At 38.9% G+C, this 20,256-nt stretch overlaps 1 protein-coding gene across 17 annotated transcripts in view; it reads left to right on the forward strand.

The window, feature by feature from the left end:
• The window catches only part of Mef2c (myocyte enhancer factor 2C), a 148,444-nt gene that overhangs the window by 98,825 nt on the left and 29,363 nt on the right, over positions 1 to 20,256 (forward strand). For 12 of the 17 annotated variants that reach the window (XM_085676889.2, XM_085676883.2, XM_085676884.2 and 9 more), the window contains 3 exons: positions 8,585 to 8,728; positions 16,125 to 16,311; positions 18,453 to 18,500. In XM_085676889.2, the coding sequence (XP_085533015.1) occupies positions 8,585 to 8,728; positions 16,125 to 16,311; positions 18,453 to 18,500 (379 nt within the window). Of the gene's footprint in view, positions 1 to 8,584; positions 8,729 to 8,789; positions 8,928 to 16,124; positions 16,312 to 18,452; positions 18,501 to 20,256 lie in introns of all 17 variants that reach the window. The other 5 variants (XM_085676893.2, XM_048455845.3, XM_048455849.3 and 2 more) reach the window with 3 other exon arrangements.

The following is a 20,256-nucleotide window of genomic DNA, read 5'->3' on the forward strand; positions in this document are numbered from 1 at the left end:
GTTAAAATAATGAGATGCCGAGTGTTAAAAGTAATATGAAGCAGTAAATAAAAGAGTAAAAACAGGGAAATTCCCATAAAGAAACCATTGCACTAAGACTGATCTTTTTCCTCCTGTTACTTGGATGTTCTTTTCTTTTCTTTTTTTTTACATTTAAGCCTGTCCTTTATGCGCCAAACATCTAATAAGGTCTTGCCACGTCCCAGGTTCCATGCTACATCCTGGCAATCCAGCCTGACAAGTAAACAGCCCTGTGCTATAAGAAGCTCCCAAGAGTAGCAAGAAACATGTAGTAATTTGAACCATATATTCAGAAAACCGATTCACATCTGGAGGACCAGAGGCAACACCCAAGACAGAGTAGCAGCTGGCAAGTGTACATTAAGTGGTCTGGATCCCACTGCTGGCCCCACCTCACAGCCAGGCAGCTTCAGTCCAGTTGAGAAAGTTCAGCAAACGTTGCCACTGACGAGGAAATGCGTGTCCCTTTCATCTCCACACCGTTTGCTGAGTTGAGCACCTAAAGGTTGTCAGACTGTTGCATGCAAAATTCCAAAGAAAATACAGGGAAAGCTTTTGTTAAGGGCCCTGTGATGCACCCAAGGGGGCAGACACATAAATGATAAATAGTGAGTGACTGGGGCTATAACAGAAAATGTGTGAAATCGGTGGGATGCGAGAAGTTCAAAGCTGACACGGTGGCACGTCAGCTGCACTTCGGAGGAGGACTAGGGACCACTTGACTTACTCCTAGAGCCCAGCTCTAACATGCTTATGGCTCTGACATGCTTATGCACTACGGTTCTCCACCTTCTGGGAGGCAGGAGGCGAGTCACAGGACCCTGGGCTCATGCTCACTGCAGTCTAAGTGACGTTAGGAGTTGTCATATCTAAATGCTTACATGAAATTATCTGTGATCATTAGAAAGCATGGGATGATATTTATCAATACTTATTTAATTGATAAATTAAAAACCATTCAAGTCCTTAAATAATGTCTCCTATATTACTATAAAACAGTTTACTGGAAAAATCCTTCAACTCCAGTATTTTTTAAGCTTTACTGTATTTATTTTTCAATTGTATGTATTAGGAGACAGGAGAGAGAAGCAGAGACTGTAGGCTCCAGCAGAGGCCAGTGGCACAGATCCTGGGGATCTAGAGTTACAGGTGGTTGTGAGCCACCCAACTCGGGTGCCGAGAACCCAACCCAGGCCCTGTGGAAAAGCAGTACACACTCCTGCCTTCTGAGTCATCTCTCTAGTCCCTCTAATGCTACCTTTTAAGGAAAGTTTGGTCCCTTAATCTGTCTAAGTTCAGCTCCCAGAGAGCCGACACCCTCTTCTGGCTCCATGGGCACTGCATCCCCATGTTCAGACCCACACACAGAAATATACCTGTCAACATAATCAAAAATAAAATCCACAATGGTCTCCATTTGTTATAAAAGTCAGCTGCATTTTATTGTTTTCCTTTATTTTTGAGATTGTAATGCATCATTTCCCCTTTTCCTTTCCTCCTTCTAACCCCTCCTTGTTCTTTCAACATCACCACTGCTTATCTATGTATATAAATGTACTGCCCATTTGTAGATATAAATTGTCTGGTCTGTGTACTGTTGCTTGTCTGTGTGTATTCAGAGCTGACCACTTAGTACTGGATGACCAGCTGGTGTGCTCTTCCCTGTGGAAGTCTCCTACTCCCGGTCTTCCGCTGTCTGTGTTTTGTAGTGTAGCATTGAGGCCCCATGGACATTTCCCCATCTACTCTGACAGGTCTCTTGTTTGTGCCCTTGTTCAGCTCAGGATCAGGCTGTCAGGTTGGTGAGACTTTATAGGTGTTACTTCTGACATTCCTAGGATCACACTTGCCTAGAAAACTCCTTGATCCTCTGGCCCTCATCATCCTTAGGTCCCCTTTTCTCAAATGTTTCCTGAGACTTAGGTGAAGGAGTTGTTTTATAAATTATCCAGTGGTACTGAACCCTACAACTCTGCATTTTTATTCAGAGATATATCTTTAATGATGGGTGGTAGCTGCACTTACCTGTAGGTATAAGAATAAAATTTAGAATGTAGTAAGGAATGACGCTATCTAGCAAAGTGTTGTTAGTAGATTCTTTACCAAGGTCACTAATCCTTGGAATTTAGGTTTCTATTACCAGGTATGATTTCCCTGCTACTAAGTGGACCTTAAGAGACAGTCTTGGTTGCCACAAACATGTAAGTGCCACTTATTGCACCTTTATTCACATCTTACCATGATGGTCACTGTCATGGTTTGTGGACGTCGCAGTCGTACAGGACTAGAGTGCTTCCTCTCTTGGCAGCTTGCTCAGTGTTTTCGGAAACCACAGAAGTTAAATCCTAGAAAACAGGCTTTCAGGTTAGGTCTGCCTTGAATTACTGGAGTGTTTTGTTCTAAGTGTGCGCTGTCTTTAGTAATAGGGCCTTGCTTTCAATCTATGGGAGGCAACCAAGGGCTACATCAGTAGTCTATAATGGACAACCTTGACCAACCATATGAAAGGAAGTTTCTCACATATGGTACTGGGGGTTTTGTTAGCCTATGACTCTTATGAGGAGCGTTGTCAGCCCAAGTGGCATAACTTCCTTTGAGGTGTGTGTGTGTGTGTGTGTAAAAATAATGAAAAAAGCTATCAATTTGAGAGGGGTACATGGGAAGGGTGGGAGGAAGAGCACAAGAGGAAGGAAAAACGAAGAAAGTGTAACTCTATTTTAATTAAAAATTTACTTAAAAATTAAAATAACAGAAAAAATAAAATCTTAAAACAAAACAAAAACCACTGAAATGTGTAGTTCCTTGCACGCGCACGCACACACACACACGCACACACACACACCTTTCACCAGTAGAAGAAAAGACATGCTTAGAATTAATGTTAATCTCGATGTAAACAGTGTGATAGTTTTCTATTTTCAACTTTTAAAGATTTTCATCACAAGTAATTTGTTATGATTTAATTTTTCATGTATATAGTTCACTCATCTGATTAAGACTGAAGTGCTGATTATACTAAATTCACAGTATATCGACGTGTCTTTTATTTCTGGAGTAAGAACAAAAGAGAATTGTGGAATACATAAATGTGGCACAGATGATGCTTACAGTTTTGATTATTAAAACTTGTAGAGAAATTTCTTGGCACTTAGTCATCCCCTGCCCAAGAGCTCTGTTAGAAATCATAACATAATTATATATTGTATATTAGTGTGTCCCGATTTAGACATTGTAACTTGGACTTTATAGACCTAACTCCAGGTTTCAAGGAGCATCTTAGGGTAGCCCTTCCCAGACGACAACGTGTCCTGAGCCTGGAGTCCCTTCACCCAGCCTTCATTTCATTTACAACTAAATGATTCCTGTGAGTAAGCCTGCTGAACTTGTTTTCACCTGGCCCAGAGGACTTAAAATCAGAAGAAAGAATGCTGCCTTTCCTAAGTCAATGAATTTTCTTCCTTGGTTTTTGTGTGAACGCAATATCCATGCAACTAACAGCAATAATGCCTGCATGTGTTCTTGACACATGAACACCCTAAAGTCGGGGAAGCACCCGTTATGGAAGAAAGCGTGATTATTTGGATTTTAACAAAGGTTAATGAGAGTAATTTGGGGGTTTTCACAAAAGGGTTTTAAATTTCAGCTGTATAGTTAGGCACAGATAAAAATTAGAAGACAATGAAAACATACGTTATTCAGGACTGAAACTGCAGACGGAGAGGAAATTGGCTGGTTTGAGCTCTTGCTATGAGATTGTAGTTCTTTGAAAGGAATGTTGAATCCTACTTAAATAGCCTTAAGATGAGATATATAGCTTCATAGAATTGAAAAGGGCCAATGATTTAGGTACCTCTTTTGTACTAAGAAGAGATGGTTTTTAAAAAGAAAACTAAGAATTAAAACAATGCATAGCTAAGTCAGTTTAAATCATTGCGTAGGGAAGAGATTGTCACGTTGATAACATAATGCATAAGACAAGAAATACAGCTCCATGTGGCATTCTTTTTCATTTATATTCCTTTCAGTAATGAAATAGAATCTGTTACCCTACATCTATTTCATTAGAATTTTTGAAGCACCTGTCATCGATCACCGGTTTATACATATTTCAGGTTTTCCTGGTGAACACATGCAATGATGCAGGTCCATATGTCCACATATCTGGGCGTAGAGATGCCACATAATTGTTGGATTACCTGCCTGGACTTCTCCCATGTATTGTTTGGGGATGTCACCTTCTGTCAGTCTAATTACTTCTCTGGGAGCGGCTGCTCTCCGCTCACTGTGTGACAATCACGACTTTGTGAGTATACCCCAGAAGCCTCTGCAGTCGGTTCATCTATCCCAGAAGTGTCACTCTTGTGTGGCAAGCTGGTTTCAGTATCCAGGCTCCGTGAAGACTTGCGGAGGTCTCTCGGGGGATGGGGGCGGAGTCTCTTTAGATGTAGTAAGGAGTTGGAGTTGGTGTTTTTGGTAGATACCTCGCCTTCTCTTGGCACACAGGAAAAGATTTCTTCATAATATCATCTGAGGAACACCGTACATACATACAGGTCCCGTCTACGACTTCTGTCTCTGTTAAAGCATGGCTGTCGGAATGCCTACATTACCTGACCAAAGACATTTATAAAAAGATCAGAGACACTCTCGAGGCCAATGGCAGAGAGTTTGATTCTGCTGGAAAAGTCCTATAGGAATACGCTTTGAATCCATTTAGTAAGCCCTTTCGTTCATATTGACTATTCATTACTGTGAATAGACAGACTTGGCTGGGGCTAACAGTAGTTCCTTTGTCATCATTAAACAGCTGTAGATTTTCATATAATAAAGATAAAACCATTTCTCTAGTTCTGCATTCACACTATGGTATTCAAGTTTGTGCCACCACTTCCATTTTCCAAGCTTTATAATTCCACCATAATCATTTGTTCTTGGCAGAAATATGTTATGCAAGCACTCAGCTGAGGATAATATTTTTGAACAATTTTTCCAGTGTTCTGGTTATGTGATTATGAACATTTAGAGCTTGATATTAATTTACTCTCAGATTTTGTGTTTCTAGGTCTCAAAAAGCCCTTTTTTGAAAATCACACAATTTAGCTTAAATCATTACTTCCATACCAGTCATGTTTATTGCAAGATAATGTTATCAGACACAAGAAGAATCTATTGGGAGAAAATCAGCTGCTGGTTTCCCCCTGTTCGTTGCATATCCATGCTGCCAACTTTGTCTGCCTTAGTAATTCACATCATGCTTCAGGTACAAAGTGACTAGGGATTCTTTTGTTTCCTTAATCCATAAATCAAGTTTTTGTTGACCATCAGACTCTTCAACTCCTGACTAAAAGTTGATAGCATAGCTTAGTTGGTAGAGGTCTTGCCTCCCAAGGACAAAGCCCTGGGTTTTATCCACAACACAGTATAGACCAAGAATGATAACACATGCCTGTAATCTTAGCACCTGGAAGGTAGAGGCAGAAGAATCAAAAGTCCAAGGTCATTTCAGCTATATAACAAGTTCAATGTCAGCCCGGACTACGTAAAATTTCGTCTGAAAAAAGAAATTGATGTTTAGGAATTGTTGTCATCCTGAAATTTTCCCCCAAACCTAATTGATTAAATTTTCAACCTAATATTTACAAGTGTTGAGTGAACTGCTGAAGTTGAACTTGAGTCCAACAGGGAAGGTCCTATTTCTCATTTCTTAAAAGCAAAAAACTTCAACAAGGAAAAGTCAGTCACTCCTCTTTGTCTCCAAGTAATGACCAAAACTTTAGCTGCTATGGTTGACAGTACTTGTTTGAGATCTGTCATAATGTTTCCTAAGTTCTTCATGAATCACTTATGAGACAGAATGAGTTAATATTTGTAGAGGTATTTTTGATAAAATATAAGCAATGTTTGAATTTTTATAAGCCACAGTATCTACCCACCCAAAGCTTTGGGAGAATATTTAGCACGCATGTATGTGCCAGATGGATTGTAATGACAGTTGATAGGCCTCTTCTAACCCTTGCGTTCTGTTGTCAGAAATCTGCATATCAAAACAACAATACTTTTTACAATAAATTTATTGTGTAAAACACACATTGAAAAAAATCTACTGCCTATTAAAACTCTAAATTAACATCACATGAGGCTTTAAGCTAAAGGCTTTCATAAGACTATCTTAACATGCTTAATACAATATAAATAAGTAATTTTTGGAAGCTACTAGATATTTTCTTTATCTTATCTACTTTTCTCCATAATAAATGAATTTTTAAAACTGTGTATGTGAGTTTTTGTGTATGTTCTATGTGTTTTGTGTGTCTGATGTTAAATGCTTGTAAGTGTGGGTATGTGAAGATGTACATGTGGGTGTGGATGCATGTGGTGCATGAGCACATCAAAGGCACAGGTTGATATCAGATCTCCTTTCTGGACAATGCCCCATCTTTAATATTGGTGGCAGGGCCTCTCACTGAAGCTGAAGCTCCTTATTCAAGATAGATTAGCTGGCCAATTAACTCCAGGGATCTGCCTTCTCTATCCTCTGTCCCAGGGTGAGGGGTTGTGGGTACACACCATCAAGCCCAGCTCTTTTACATTAGTTTGGCTTAGAAGAACTTTGTCCTCCTGCTTGTGCGGCAATGAGATATTTCTCCAGTCCTGTAAGTGAATTCTGAACAACAACAACGACACACACACACACACACACACACAGAATGTAATGCAGGATACTCTGTTTCCTTAAAAGCTCAAGAAGCTGTAGAGGCCAAAGCAAAAACACACAATAATTCATACCACAAGTAGAATGTTTGTTTGGTTAATATAGTACTAACAAAGGAGTTTTAAATGTAAGACATTAGTAAACGAATTATTATCCCCGTGTTTTGTGATGTCCATTCTAGTGTTATTGTAGAAATTCATGATGAGTTCTTGTTCTAGACCAAAATCTATAGTTGTAAACTCATGAGAGGGGGGCAGGTGGCCCCACCAATTAAAAATTATCCAAGATTGCAAATGTATAATTTACCACCTAATGTCAAAATATTCATTTTAATATTCAAACATCTTACCACATAATAAACTGTAACCATATGTTTATTATATTATACCACTATAACATTAATAAATATTTACAGATCTGCACTATATCCTAGATGTATGAGAAATTCTAGTTCTCAGTTTCATTTTAAGTACAAGTCTTCAATGCCTCAGGAATTAATTTTAGGTAACATTGTTGAACACTGATAAAAATCAATGGATTTGAATTTTTAAACTGGACATTCCCTTGGAAAATGACATCATTTATTTTCCCCAAATGCATCAATTAGGGATGGATTGTTATCTTGATTTTCAGGCCCTTGACTGGGTGCTTCAGTTTTTGCTTTTTATTATGTCTGAGTTCTGTATTTAACATGGATTGGCGCTGTAGGACTTCCCATTAGTGAGAGACAGATAACTGTGCATCACTTTGTAACCAACCTTTGTAATACCAAGAAAAATAAGAAATAGCGTGTGTAAGTCTCTTAATTATTAACATGTCAAGGTATATGATTAATCAAAAGTTTTATGATCTTCAAAAACCACAATGTTATTTTTGTCCACTGGGTTTTATGTAGTTTCATGAAAAACCATGTTTTTTAAAAAAGAATAAAATTCAGAACTCCTGACTCATACTTTTCCAAATGGCTATGCTGTTTTATTAGTATTTATTCCTTAGTGACAGCTGAAACTAGAGCAGACGACGTCGGGAGACAGGAGGCTGGCACTAAGCCACCGGCTTCGCTCTCGTGTCAGAAGACTCTCAGGCTGATCCCTAGTCAGCTGAAACCGGACGTCTTTGCTGTTTGATAACCAGACTTGGTTGCCTATATAATCCTGTATTTCTAACTCAGCCCAGGATAATGAAGTCCTAAGTTGCTTAGCCATCCCAACGTTGTTTCTAGCTCCTGTTTGGAAAGATAATTTCTCAATATTGAAAATTTCAATACAGAATCTCACACTTACACAGAACTCTAACAAGCAAAGATAATTCTTCCAAATGAGCTTCTTCCTTGTAAGTGCTTCGTGATTAGCTGGCTTCCCTTATGCCCTTTTGCTGTCGAGTGCCAGGGGTGGAAAGGAAAAATAATGTCAACCGCAACGCTAAATCCAGAAACAGTGTTTGCAACCTTTCTTCCTTTTTCATCTCAAAATCTGAATTCATTGTGCAACATCCTGACTGCTTATATTTCTGTGGGAAAAGATGATTATATTGCATTGCACTTTGCACATTGGGTTGGGTTGTAATTGTTTTTCATTATATATTTCTGTCTTAACTCCATATCAAGAGATTTCACCTTCTTTGTTTATTGACCGAATTTAGCTGCAAACATAGTGGTTACTTGTTCCTTTTTTAAACTATTAATGAACACCCTGTTGAAATGATTCAATCTCTCCTTGTGATTTCTTTTCAAAGCTATAGTATAACATATATAATAATCTTAAATGCTAGACAGATTGACTTTATATAATATCCCTAAATGTCTCTTACAACCTTTGTCGAGGTTTGAACTTTCCACATTATGTATTTCAGACATTGAGAAAGAAGGGCCTTAATGGCTGTGACAGCCCAGATCCCGATGCGGACGATTCAGTAGGTCACAGCCCTGAGTCTGAGGACAAGTACAGGAAAATTAATGAAGATATTGATCTAATGATCAGCAGGCAAAGATTGTGTGTAAGTACTCAAAGCACCCTTCATTTTTTTTTTACTCTTGATATTTCTCTGAACCTGGCAGGCATTGAACAAGAAGGAAAACAAAGGCTCTGAAAGCCCTGATCCTGACTCCTCTTATGCACTCACCCCACGCACTGAAGAAAAATACAAAAAAATTAATGAAGAATTTGATAATATGATCAAGAGTCATAAAATTCCTGTAAGTACCAAAAGTAGATGGCTGATCTGCTGGTAACCGCTACAGTAACATACCTTAACCCTCTCGGTGATGGCTTGCTGTAAGAAGCATTGCAAAGTCAGACAGATAAAATGGCCATCTCATCCCACGGGCAGTGCGTTTAGAAAGCAACCCCTATGGGATACTGAAATTACATTATCTCAAAGAGTTGCCATGGAGAAGTTCACTCCGAGGTAGAAGAGTTCACAGGAGAAAGAGAGAAATCTATGTGACATGCCCTAAATTTGAACAGCCTTTGCAACATGAAGGAAGTTCTCACACAGATCACAGTACAGGAAAACAACACAAGAATTGCCTTCTACACACGTTTTGTATGCAGAGACCAGATACATGAGTATCATGACCTAAGTAAAGGCTGGTTTCTGAATGACACATCGGCCCCTCCCCATGCACATGAAATTCGACAACAGCACTGAAGGGCTAAAGCTAATGAGCTGCAGGAAGCAGAGTGCATGAAACCTAACGGTAAGACTTCAACGTCTGTGTGATTTTAAAGCTTTTGTTAGAATGGTATCTGCTTTGCCCACACCAGCGTTTTCCATGCTTTAACTTTTGGCTAAATGTTGTCTTAACTGATTCAGAAATTTTCTAACAATCAATGCCTTGCCAGATAGTTAAGAAAAATAGCTGTGCATGTATAATTTTGTTTGTTCAGATGTATAGGGAAAAATGACTATTGTTAGATTTGTTTATCAATCAAGCACTATTAATTCTGTAGCATAAAAGGATTATACTCAAGGCTCTCATGCTATGACTAATGTTAGTACCTGAATCCTAATTTGTATACAAGCTTTTCAGTACCTAATTAATTTTTTTCAGAAAAGTATATATCTGGTAAGTTAGTAAAGTAGCTCAAACCTGAGTATTAAAAACAGATCTGCAGTGAAAATGGACTTTGTTGATTAAACATATAGATATTTGAGGTGAAAAGCTGTAAACATATCCAGACTATAATCGCAGAGTAACTGATGCCTTGCCATAGTCAGCACCGACTCAGCCTTTGCCTCTTTGAATGAACCCTTTAAAATTTATTTACAAAATTGTGCTTAGTAGAAACTCTGTCTTTATGACTCCTTACTTTTCCTTTTACTACATGAAATATTATCAGCAATACAGCTGCTTTTTTAAGTTTTAATTTTGAGATTATAATGTAATTACATCATTTCTCCCTTCCCTTTCCTTCCTCAAAGCCCTCCCATATACCCTCCTAGTCTTACAGGTCTTGCTACTTTCCAGTACTCCACACATGTTCACAGTGCTTTACCCATCAAGGAAATCCATATGTGCTTGATAAGTGTATGCAAAATTCTCCAATGGTAAAATGTCCCTCCAAGTTTATTTCACCCAGAAAAGTGAAATAAGCAGGTTCTCTGGGTCAACATCCAGTTCTTCGAGCCTGAGTTTCTTTGACTCTTTATAGAAAAGACTGGTTTGATGCTGTGTGCACAAAAGTTTAAATGTAGGACCATAGGCAGTGCCTTCAGTACTGAGGTCAAAAGCATCATCTGCACGGATCAGAAAAAGGCAAATACCTGCCAGATTGCTGATAATTTTCAGCAAAGCTGAGCCTAAATATGGAGAAAAAATGAACCCCCAAAGTTTTAGAGGAGGGTATTCATGGATCAGTTTCCCCACATGTAAAGGGAAAGATGATGCAATACCTAAATACCCCCAATTTTTTTTATCCTGTCATGTGAAACGCCCAAAAATCAAGATACATAACTTGTTAAGAGGTGCAAGAATGTGTTGCAGAAGGTAAAATCCACATGAGAGTCTATGGGCAGAGCCCTACAGAGGAGCCACAGGCCTCTAGCTGGGCCATGGAGTCTTCATGTCTTACTGAGTGGCTCAGTTTCTACAAGGAAAAGCCCAGTTTCACACATTGTTCTCAGTGGCTGGAAGTCCATACTGCTGAACATTTCCACAGCTACTGAAACATCTACAGCAAGGCAAGGACACTCTGCCCAACTCTTAAAAGCATTACAAGACTGTTTCCCTATTTCAAAGGACCAGTGGGTAGCATTTCCCTTTCAAAACAGAAAATTTAATACTGAAGTCACCTGTTGGAGTAATATAATTTATGCCCATATCCCTCAATTACACGAAATAATTCATGGGTGATTTGGAATCCTGTTGACCAGCTTCTCCTCCTGCTGGGTTTGCTACAGCTCATGCTGGGAGTCATGACAAGCAAAACAGCTCCAATAGAGGACCCGAGGATTAGCAGAATGCCTGAAGGAATGAGCGGTAAAAGCAAACTTGTTTTAGAGGGAATGAGAAGAGAGAAAATGGAAAGAAATGAGCATATTTTCTCCCGAGTGACGTATGGTGATGAGAGAGACTTGATGTTGTACTTAGAGTCAACAACAGAATTAATGTGAAAATCAGTTGAAATGATTTATACGCAAAGTAAAAATACTTGAAAAAAAGGAAAAGATTGAACACAGAGGTCTGATGGGGAGGAGGAAGAGGATGGGGAAACTAACAGAGAGGATGAAGTCACCGTAGGGTGCGAAGTGAATAGAGAAAAGTTAGGTGGGGTGACTGCGTATCACCCGTACTTATTTGAATACAGGGAAAGTGAGGGCAGATGCTCAGACAGTGATGAAAGTCTGCACACTGAGGATATACAGGAAATGAACAGATGCATGCTGTACCTACTAGGAAGTCATGAAAAAATTGGGATATGGGCAGTTGCTAGTCCTTGGCCATTAGACTTGTCTATTATTATTTTCTCTACTAGGAGATCTGAAGCTTGCTAATCAGAGTTCAATTAGTAGCAAAGCAACAACAAAACAGAGCATTCAGCTCAGCTGTTCACATGAATAAAAGCAGGCCCATTAACTAAAATAAATATCTTATCAAAGATTACTATTTGATTTTTATCAGAATTTTCTGGGTGGAGTTTTTGAGGAGATTAAGAGTTCAGATGCCCTCCTTCCTGGATATCACACATCAAGAGCCATGTCTACTCTTCAGAGACAGTAGCCTCAAACTGAGCAATCATCTTCTCTGCATCACTTAGGACAAGGACAGCCTGCTTGCTGTTACTCTAAGTCCTTCACATTCCTAAAGCAGCAGCTCAGCTCCCTCTTCTTCAAGTCCTAAGTTAGAAAGACAAGCCTCCCCACAGCACTTTGATCACCCAAATTCCACTTTCCAAAACTGAGTATTCTAAACTTTTAGAGGATGCCATGGCATAACTACCTTTAGGGGGCTTCTGTTCTTGAACCCACAAGTTTTAATATAAATCTTTTAAAGGTTCCTAATTTTGAAAAGTCAAGAAGGAAAAGAATAAGGCAAATTTCTTCAAAACATTTGGGTTACGTTATCCTCTACGTTACTTCCCAAGTATTCAGAAATGCTCATTATCTTTATCTGTGCAATCATCTCTTCACACGGATAAGGAAATCAGGGCCAAGGAGTACTAAATGGCTCCCTGGTTAATTGGCAACTCATTATACAACTGGGCTGCAGCTGAGATTTCTTTGGAAAAGGCTAATCTTGATTTGCTAAGATATCATATCCGTGTGGTCATGTTAAGCTTGTAATCTACTTTCAAATTGCTGTTGATAGTTCCTGACATGACTTCAAGCAATGAAACAAACAACAGAGTGCACCAGTGATGCTGGTGTCTGTTGTGAGTTCAAAACTGTTCAGGTATGCTCTGATATTGGGATATGTCTGACTTCCACTTAGCCAATCCTAAATGGTTGTATAGTGACCCTCTTCAAGTTGTTATGGTCCAATGTGCTAGAAACTCAGTAATTCTTCAGGCTGATGCTTAGAAGGGAAAAGGAGTTTGGTGACTTTCACTGAACTAGTTGGTAAAATACCTCAGTTCATTGCATAATTATTACCTACCTCCTGTTTGTGAATGTGCCTATAATATCTTGGGGGAAGAGAGATAAGCTTGGCCCTCTAGTGAGGCAATGTCAATATTCTATTCAATATGAGGAGAGACTGAGTTCTGTAAGCGATGCTTAGGGACCTAGTGAAAGTGGAATATTTATAAGTAGGAACAATAAGCACATATTAAAAAATTTGAAATCAAAAGCAGTTTTAAAAGTATGGACTTTTGCATAATATGGAAGAAGGGAGTCTTAAAAATTCATTTTCCCAAGGTTTCAGTTTTATAAGTTTGTTAATCATGTGGCCCCTAGTTGGTAGTTTACTAATACCCAATATGTGTAAATAATATGATCTCTGACTACAAAATTTCACTTTCTCCAAAATACTAATCTGTACTGCATAGTGATCTAGGATCAAAACCAGAATCAATCACTAGTTCGATGGCACTGGACCATTTTCTCAATCTTACTGTTTCGAAAAAGAAAGACATTATGAACAATGAAGGAATAATGACAGGGCTAAATTGCATCAAGTATGGAAATTATACACCCTAGTGCTTATCAACAGAACATATGTAGGAACTGGTAATCTTATGCTTTTAATATTAATACAGTATATTCAAAAATCTCCTTTACAAAGAAACATTCAAACATGTAATAAGAAGAGTACATTTTGAATTGTTTAGAGTAACAAACCTTGTGTACTTTGATGAACTGGACCATTTCTAACCAACATCGAAATCTTTTTAGTTGTAAGAGACGAGAAAGACATCTAAGATGGGCGTAAGAAGCAAGCAAGATGACAGATAAATAGAATAGTTAAGGTGGACATCCTAGAGAAGGCAGGTCTTTGAGAAGAAATTTATATGTGGCACTGGAATTAACCGTGATATTTGGTCAATAATGAGAAATTTGGACAAGAGTGGGCTAACAACCATGAGATAGTAGAGGTTGGTAAATGCCAAAACTTGGAGAATATCTAGGCCTTTTGAAGAAGTGAAACTTTTACTTTAAGTAAAACGGGCACACTGGTGGGGGCAAGCAGAGGGATGCCGGGGGCGAGCAGAGGGATGTTGTGGGACAAGCAGAGGGATGCGCAGGGGGGCAGGGGGCGAACAGAGGCAGAGGGATGCTGTCATATAAGGTGTGTTTCAAAGAGTCAGAATCCTGATGGTTGTGTGTTAAAAGTAAAAAGCAGGAAGATGAGGCCCAGCACCATTTGATGTGTCAAGAAGCAACTGCAGGAATCACCTTAGTGGTGCTGGGTACGAGGGAGTTCGCACGTCCACCCAGAATTCCAAATTGTGCTCACCCCAAATCTGAAGAACTAATATCATGATCTAAGGTCAAAGCCAGAAACAAGTGCCAAACCCAAGAGTATAGCTGAAGATTACAAAATAGACTACACACACAGATAGACAGAATTAAAGGAAGCATGAGAGAGAACTGAGGTATGTTAGGATTTGGAACCAACAAGCAGTTACCTGCAGGCCTAATGCAAGCGGAGCAGGAAATCACGTCAGCAGGGCAAGAGAGCCACTCAAAGGTATGTCATCCTATGGCCGAAAGCAGCCCGCAATACAGCTGCGGCCTAGTGAGAAGGATGCTTCTTCAAAACAGGCACTGGCCCTCTACTCCACTCTGGGCTGTTGTTGCTGCTGCTGCCACCGCCTACACCAGTGGCCAGAAAGCCTGGTTGATTTATCTTGAGCCCAGGGCAGAGAGAAAAAGATTCGATGGTTATGGCTGCTGAGCACTATTATTGTACTGTCTTCACAGGTGACTTCTGTTCTCATTTGGCATGTCAGCAAAGGGACATGTTACCACTCTACAGACATTTATGCCTTGCAACTACATTAATATGTTTTCTTGCTTAACAGCGCTTTGGATATTTGGGTACATGTCCATGCTCTGATATATTACCATGCATTTGTATTCCACTGTCATAGAGTTTGTCCAAAAATCATTTTCTGTTAGCTTGTATGCAACCCACAAATGACCTAAAAGGCAGATTATTATGATGTCGCTTGAGCATTTTTATTTCCCCTAAAAACAGTGAAAAAAACAATTCATTTGAAAGAAAGTTGTGAAACATTTGCTTTCCTCAGCATTCGTATTATAAAGACGATGAGAACATAAACATCAGCAGAGAACTCACTGTAGATGTCAGCAACACAAGCAGATGCAGGCCAGCCAGTCGAGCAGACAGAGATAGTCGATGTTAGCTCTAAAGAAAAAAACTGGTAAAGCTGAAAGCAATAACAGCAAACCAGCTGAGCCAGGAGTAAACGTGCGTGTAAGCTTGGACAACTTCTTACTGAAAACCTCAGAGGGCTTGTATGTATCCTTGTGTGTATACACACTTGAGTAATATTTCGTTATAAATGCTGTGTGCCTTGGTACCATGAGCCCTCTGGCATGTCTTTGAACACTATTTTCATTTGTAATGCTGACAAAAGGAGAAAGACAAGAGTGTTTACAACTACGACGAGTTCCTGCAAGCAGAAACAGAAACATAATTTTGCTTAAATTGCCAAAATAATAGCTGAAAATCAATAATTGGAACCTGGATCACTCTAATTAGACAACCGCACAGCTTCAGCCTACTAAATATTTGCCAACTCTCTCATTTGAGATATAGATCTTGCCATGTGGCAAGGGTAGTACCTATACAGGAAAATGTGAAACTTTGCATATTTTCTGAGCTATTCCTTTAAAATGCGAGCTAGTGAATGATACACACTTTTCTGAAACCTGTACCTTAAAACGCCTATTATCTTTTGAGTGCTATTAAAAGGCAGACTTTTAAAAATAATAATTAAACTATATGTGCTATTCACAGGCCTGAAGATGATTTTATATCATTAAACTTCTGCATAAAAATGCTTCAATAAGCAATTAAACCAAAGGATCTGGTTTGCATTTTAATCCCCCCTTTTCTCTGGGAAGTCTTCACAGTCATGTACCTTTGATCTTACAGTCATTTCTGGCACCAGATTCAGATATCACAAATGAATAATTATTGCTTCATAGAATGGAATTCAAAGACAATGGAGTCTAATGAAATGGGGCTTTGTTTCACACAGAAGTGAAACGTTTTCTAAGAGTTGCAAAGAAAGAGTTCTAAGCACGGTGCAGCAATCTATTTATGATTATACATCCTGAGATCCCTTCTTGATGGTAATCTACACATTGCGCAGTTTGGAATCTGGCATTTTCCTTGGAGAAATCACTGTTGTCTGCTACTTGAATGCCCTGTTGGTATCTCTCCATCGTACTTACGTGCTCTCCCGTTTCTGCCCCACAGGCTGTTCCTCCTCCCAACTTTGAAATGCCGGTTTCCATCCCAGTGTCGAGCCATAACAGTTTGGTATACAGCAACCCTGTCAGCTCACTGGGAAACCCCAACCTTCTGCCACTGGCCCACCCTTCTCTGCAGAGGAATAGTATGTCTCCTGGTGTAACACATAGACCTCCAAGTGCAGGTAACACAGGTATGTCCTTCACAGGACATAATGTAACAAGTTGTTGGAGGGTCCTCCTCTAGCCAGAGCTTTCTTACCTAGGTGGTGACTTTGGTCTCTCATTTACATCCTTTCCTCACTTAACAGCCACCTTTGACCAGACTGTGGAAAAGCACAGTCACTGTGCTGTGACCCAGTCTAAGCACTTCAGAGCATCTTTCAAAATATTTCGTAACCCATACTTCATTTTTTTGACTGTCAAAGAACTCCTCCAGTGGCTACATTTTAACCACATGCTTTCTCAAACAGTGTGTCAAATATCTAGTCTACATTTGTTACTTGTCTCATCTGCGTAAAGTATCATTTTCTCTCTTCTGCCTATGGAAAAGTCACCCCTATGTGAAACCATTCTCTGCTCTCCAATTGCATCTGTCTATATGTGTAATTGTCTGGATCAAGCGTTTTTTGAGACAACTTATCCCAGAATGAGTATAAGGTAGGGAAGAACTGTGTGGCCCACTGGCACGACTTGTGAGGGGTGTGAAATATCAGCTCAGCTGAGTCAGAAATTCCATCAAGAGCACGTCACATACTCAGGGACACTCACCACAGATGTGCCTCAGTGTTATTAAAGATCCTCAATTCACAACGACCTAGAGGCATGAAATTACTGCTCAGGAAAAAAAAAGAGCCATTCTTAGTATGTGAATCTGGCTAAATATATTATGATGTACTGTATTGAATATGTCCTTTTCTCCACTGGACTTCAAGCATCTTGAAAGGAAGAAAATGCCCCTTTGATTTCTGAAACTCACAGTGGGAGCTAAGTCAGTGTGTACTGGTATAACTAAGCCATTCTTTCATAGTTCCAGAAGCAGCATCAAAAATAATTGTATTTCTAATCTCGTGCAACAGTGTATTGTGTATTTATATTCTGGTTTTAAGGCAGCACTCCACAGGGTACTTTCAATAACTAAGGTACATTTAACTGTGCTTAGAGCAGCTTATTTATGTAAGAACTTTTCCTCAAGAAGACATTATAAATCATGAGCCAGGGAAGGGTGGACAAAAGACTTCACTGTGCCATTCTCTTTTTTAGAATATGGTTGAAATTTTATTAGAAATTTTAATAGCTATATAAATTCCTTTCAGATCATATTTAGATGTATTTGAATGTCTTATTTGATAACTCATGTTCATTTATTGTTTCAAATTTCACACTTTGTCTTCAAAATTATATTTGGTGGGAAATAGCAACAGTTTTCTAAAATATCGTAATCATCTTTTCTGATTCTGAAACCTGGAGCCAAGTAATAGCAATAAAGTACCACTAAGAAACAACTAAGAAATCTCAATAAAATGGGATTGCCGCTATTTTTCTAGATCTTGCATTTTAAAATTTTTAAAATAATAATTATATTCAGTCTTACTGAAAGTCCACAACTGTCATTAAGAAACATAGTCATTTATTTATTTGTTAATTTTGATGGAGGCATGCAAGTGTCAGTGTCCATGTGTGGCCATAGGATGATAGTGTGCAGAGATTTGTTCTCAGCCATTGTGTGGGTCCAGGAGACGGAACACAGGCCATCGTGCTTGGTAGGGGAACTACCATACCTGCTGAACCATCTTGCCAGCCCAAGGTTTTATATTGTCTCTTAAATTAACAAATTAGCATATTTTTAAACCTATTGCAAAGAATGCTTATTTATCATGCCATTAAGTAAAATTCAACTGGAAATATTCGTCAACTTATGAGCAAATAAAATTTCTAGTCAATAAATATTGCACTAAATTAATTTTATAAAATATATTTAGAAAGAAACCAGACATCAGACAGATAGATATCAAGGCATAGAGTGGAAATGAAGTGGGGTTTTCTTTTTATTTACTGTTAAGTACCTCTTTAGGAGAAAACTAGAATTGAAGATAATAATGCAGAGACTATATTCACAGGCTGTAGTTTTCTAGTGTAATCATTCCTAGAGAAATGTCAGTGAGTGAATGTATTTTTAACATTTGAGCACAGCATGTCACAATAAAACAAATGTCAGCACTCCGATGTAGGTAAAACTATTTAAGATTGCCTCTCAGGGGAGGACAAGGGCTGAGTACTGAAGGCACTGTGCTCGGTTCCCTTCCACCTTTTGATCTTCCTCTTTACTCCATAGGTGGTCTGATGGGTGGAGACCTCACATCCGGTGCAGGCACCAGCGCAGGTAAGCACAGACCTCAGCTCTGGAGCAAGCATGTGGCATTGGCCACAGTCTGTGGGTGGTTTCCAGGAAACGCTAAAGCTCCTTCTGAAGGAGGATGGTTGAACACTATACAAAGGAACTATGGATTAACTGGAGTCTTCGTTGGTACAGCTTTAGCCAAGGCAAAGCAGTCATCAACCTGAACTGTCATGTTCTTTGTTAATGAAGACAATGTACTTATATCACTTCTGCAGTTAGAAAAGACTAAGAAAAAAAATAAAATAACTTCATCCAGTCTGCAGACGATTGTAGATTCTGATCCAGTCACCTCAGTCCCTGATACCACTCTTAGACTATGTTGCCATGGAAAACCTTTAAATATATTTCACCACTTAAAAATATCCTCAACAGTGACTAGTTGTCTCATAATCACATTTCCTCAGGTTACTAAATTAGTTTACAATATTGAAATTATGAAGATGTTGCTTTACTTTTCAATGAAGATAAATAATATATCACAGTACTTTTAAATGCCAACTCTAGTTTACTATCGGTGTAAAAAGTAGCCTTGGTGATTTCTACAGCTGGAACATGCTATCAATTTAAAATAGGAGTCAGGCGTGAATGACACAAGGTTATATTTGAAGTGTCAAAAAAATCAAGTTTTATTGAAATAGACATGGACAGCCTAATTAAAACAGTGTACTCAGGTCAAATATAATAGCCTGCTAATTATAAGAAAGAAGATAAGGAAAATTGGCATACAAAAACATTTTTATACATACATCTATTGGAGGTGGTGTCTCTTCTGTGTACTGAGTTTTTATTACTTCAGTGAGTGATGCAGAAAGACCAGAACTACATGGAGAGTGGATAGAAAGGAGGGATAACTGTAGTTCCCTACCTTAAAAATTTCAAAGGTTAGGTGGAGCCAAACTAGTAAGTAGATTCAATAGTATTTTTTTAGAAAATGAATTTGTCATACTTGTTTTTGGGTTTTTCTGCAGAAAATACTTCGCAGTTAGTAACATCAAAATTCAAGAACCAGAAAAAGTCCAGACAGGTGTTTCCTAGATCGAAGTCCTAGCGCACACTGGTTAGAGTCAGTGGTGGAGCTGGTAGGATAGTCACAAGGACCAAGTCATAACCTAAGAAAAGTAGTATAGATGTTATGTCTTAGCTAGTATTTCACTATGCCACCTTGATTACTATTAAAGAAACAGTCAGTCGTAGGAGTAAATATTAAGAAAAAATGTGTTTTTCTTTATGTTTTGTAAATGGGGGGGAGTCTTACTAAAGTTTGATGCAAATGGTCTCTTGTTACTATTTAATAGCAGTGATGCTTTAGAATCCAATGTTGAACATAAGAAGTGTTTGATTATTCAGTTCTGCTATTATTATTCATTGCCTGACAGCAATTTAATCATTCTCCAAGAATAAAGGAGATATTCAGTCTTCTAAATATAAAAGGTTGCCATATACAGAGTATAGAACCACTGGAAAAAAAATCTTAGGAGTTCAACCAACTCATCCTACCACCTCAGAACGTATGCCACAGGCACATGACGCCTTTTATCTAGAAATAGAAGATATTAGGCTGGCAATATGGCACAGTGGGCAAGTGTTTGTCAGGCTGGGGACACAGCTCAGAGAGTAAGTACTTGCCATTGGTTCCTGGCAGTCTGAGCATCGAGGCATCTGCGATCATGTGTTCCTGCGGAGGATCTGAAGCAGAAAGAGGGCAGCATCCTAACGCACCTGGACCAGCTAGCCCAGC

Source organism: Myodes glareolus, chromosome 15, assembly GCF_982192425.1.
Source record: "Myodes glareolus chromosome 15, mMyoGla1.1, whole genome shotgun sequence".
NCBI lineage: Eukaryota > Metazoa > Chordata > Mammalia > Rodentia > Cricetidae > Myodes > Myodes glareolus.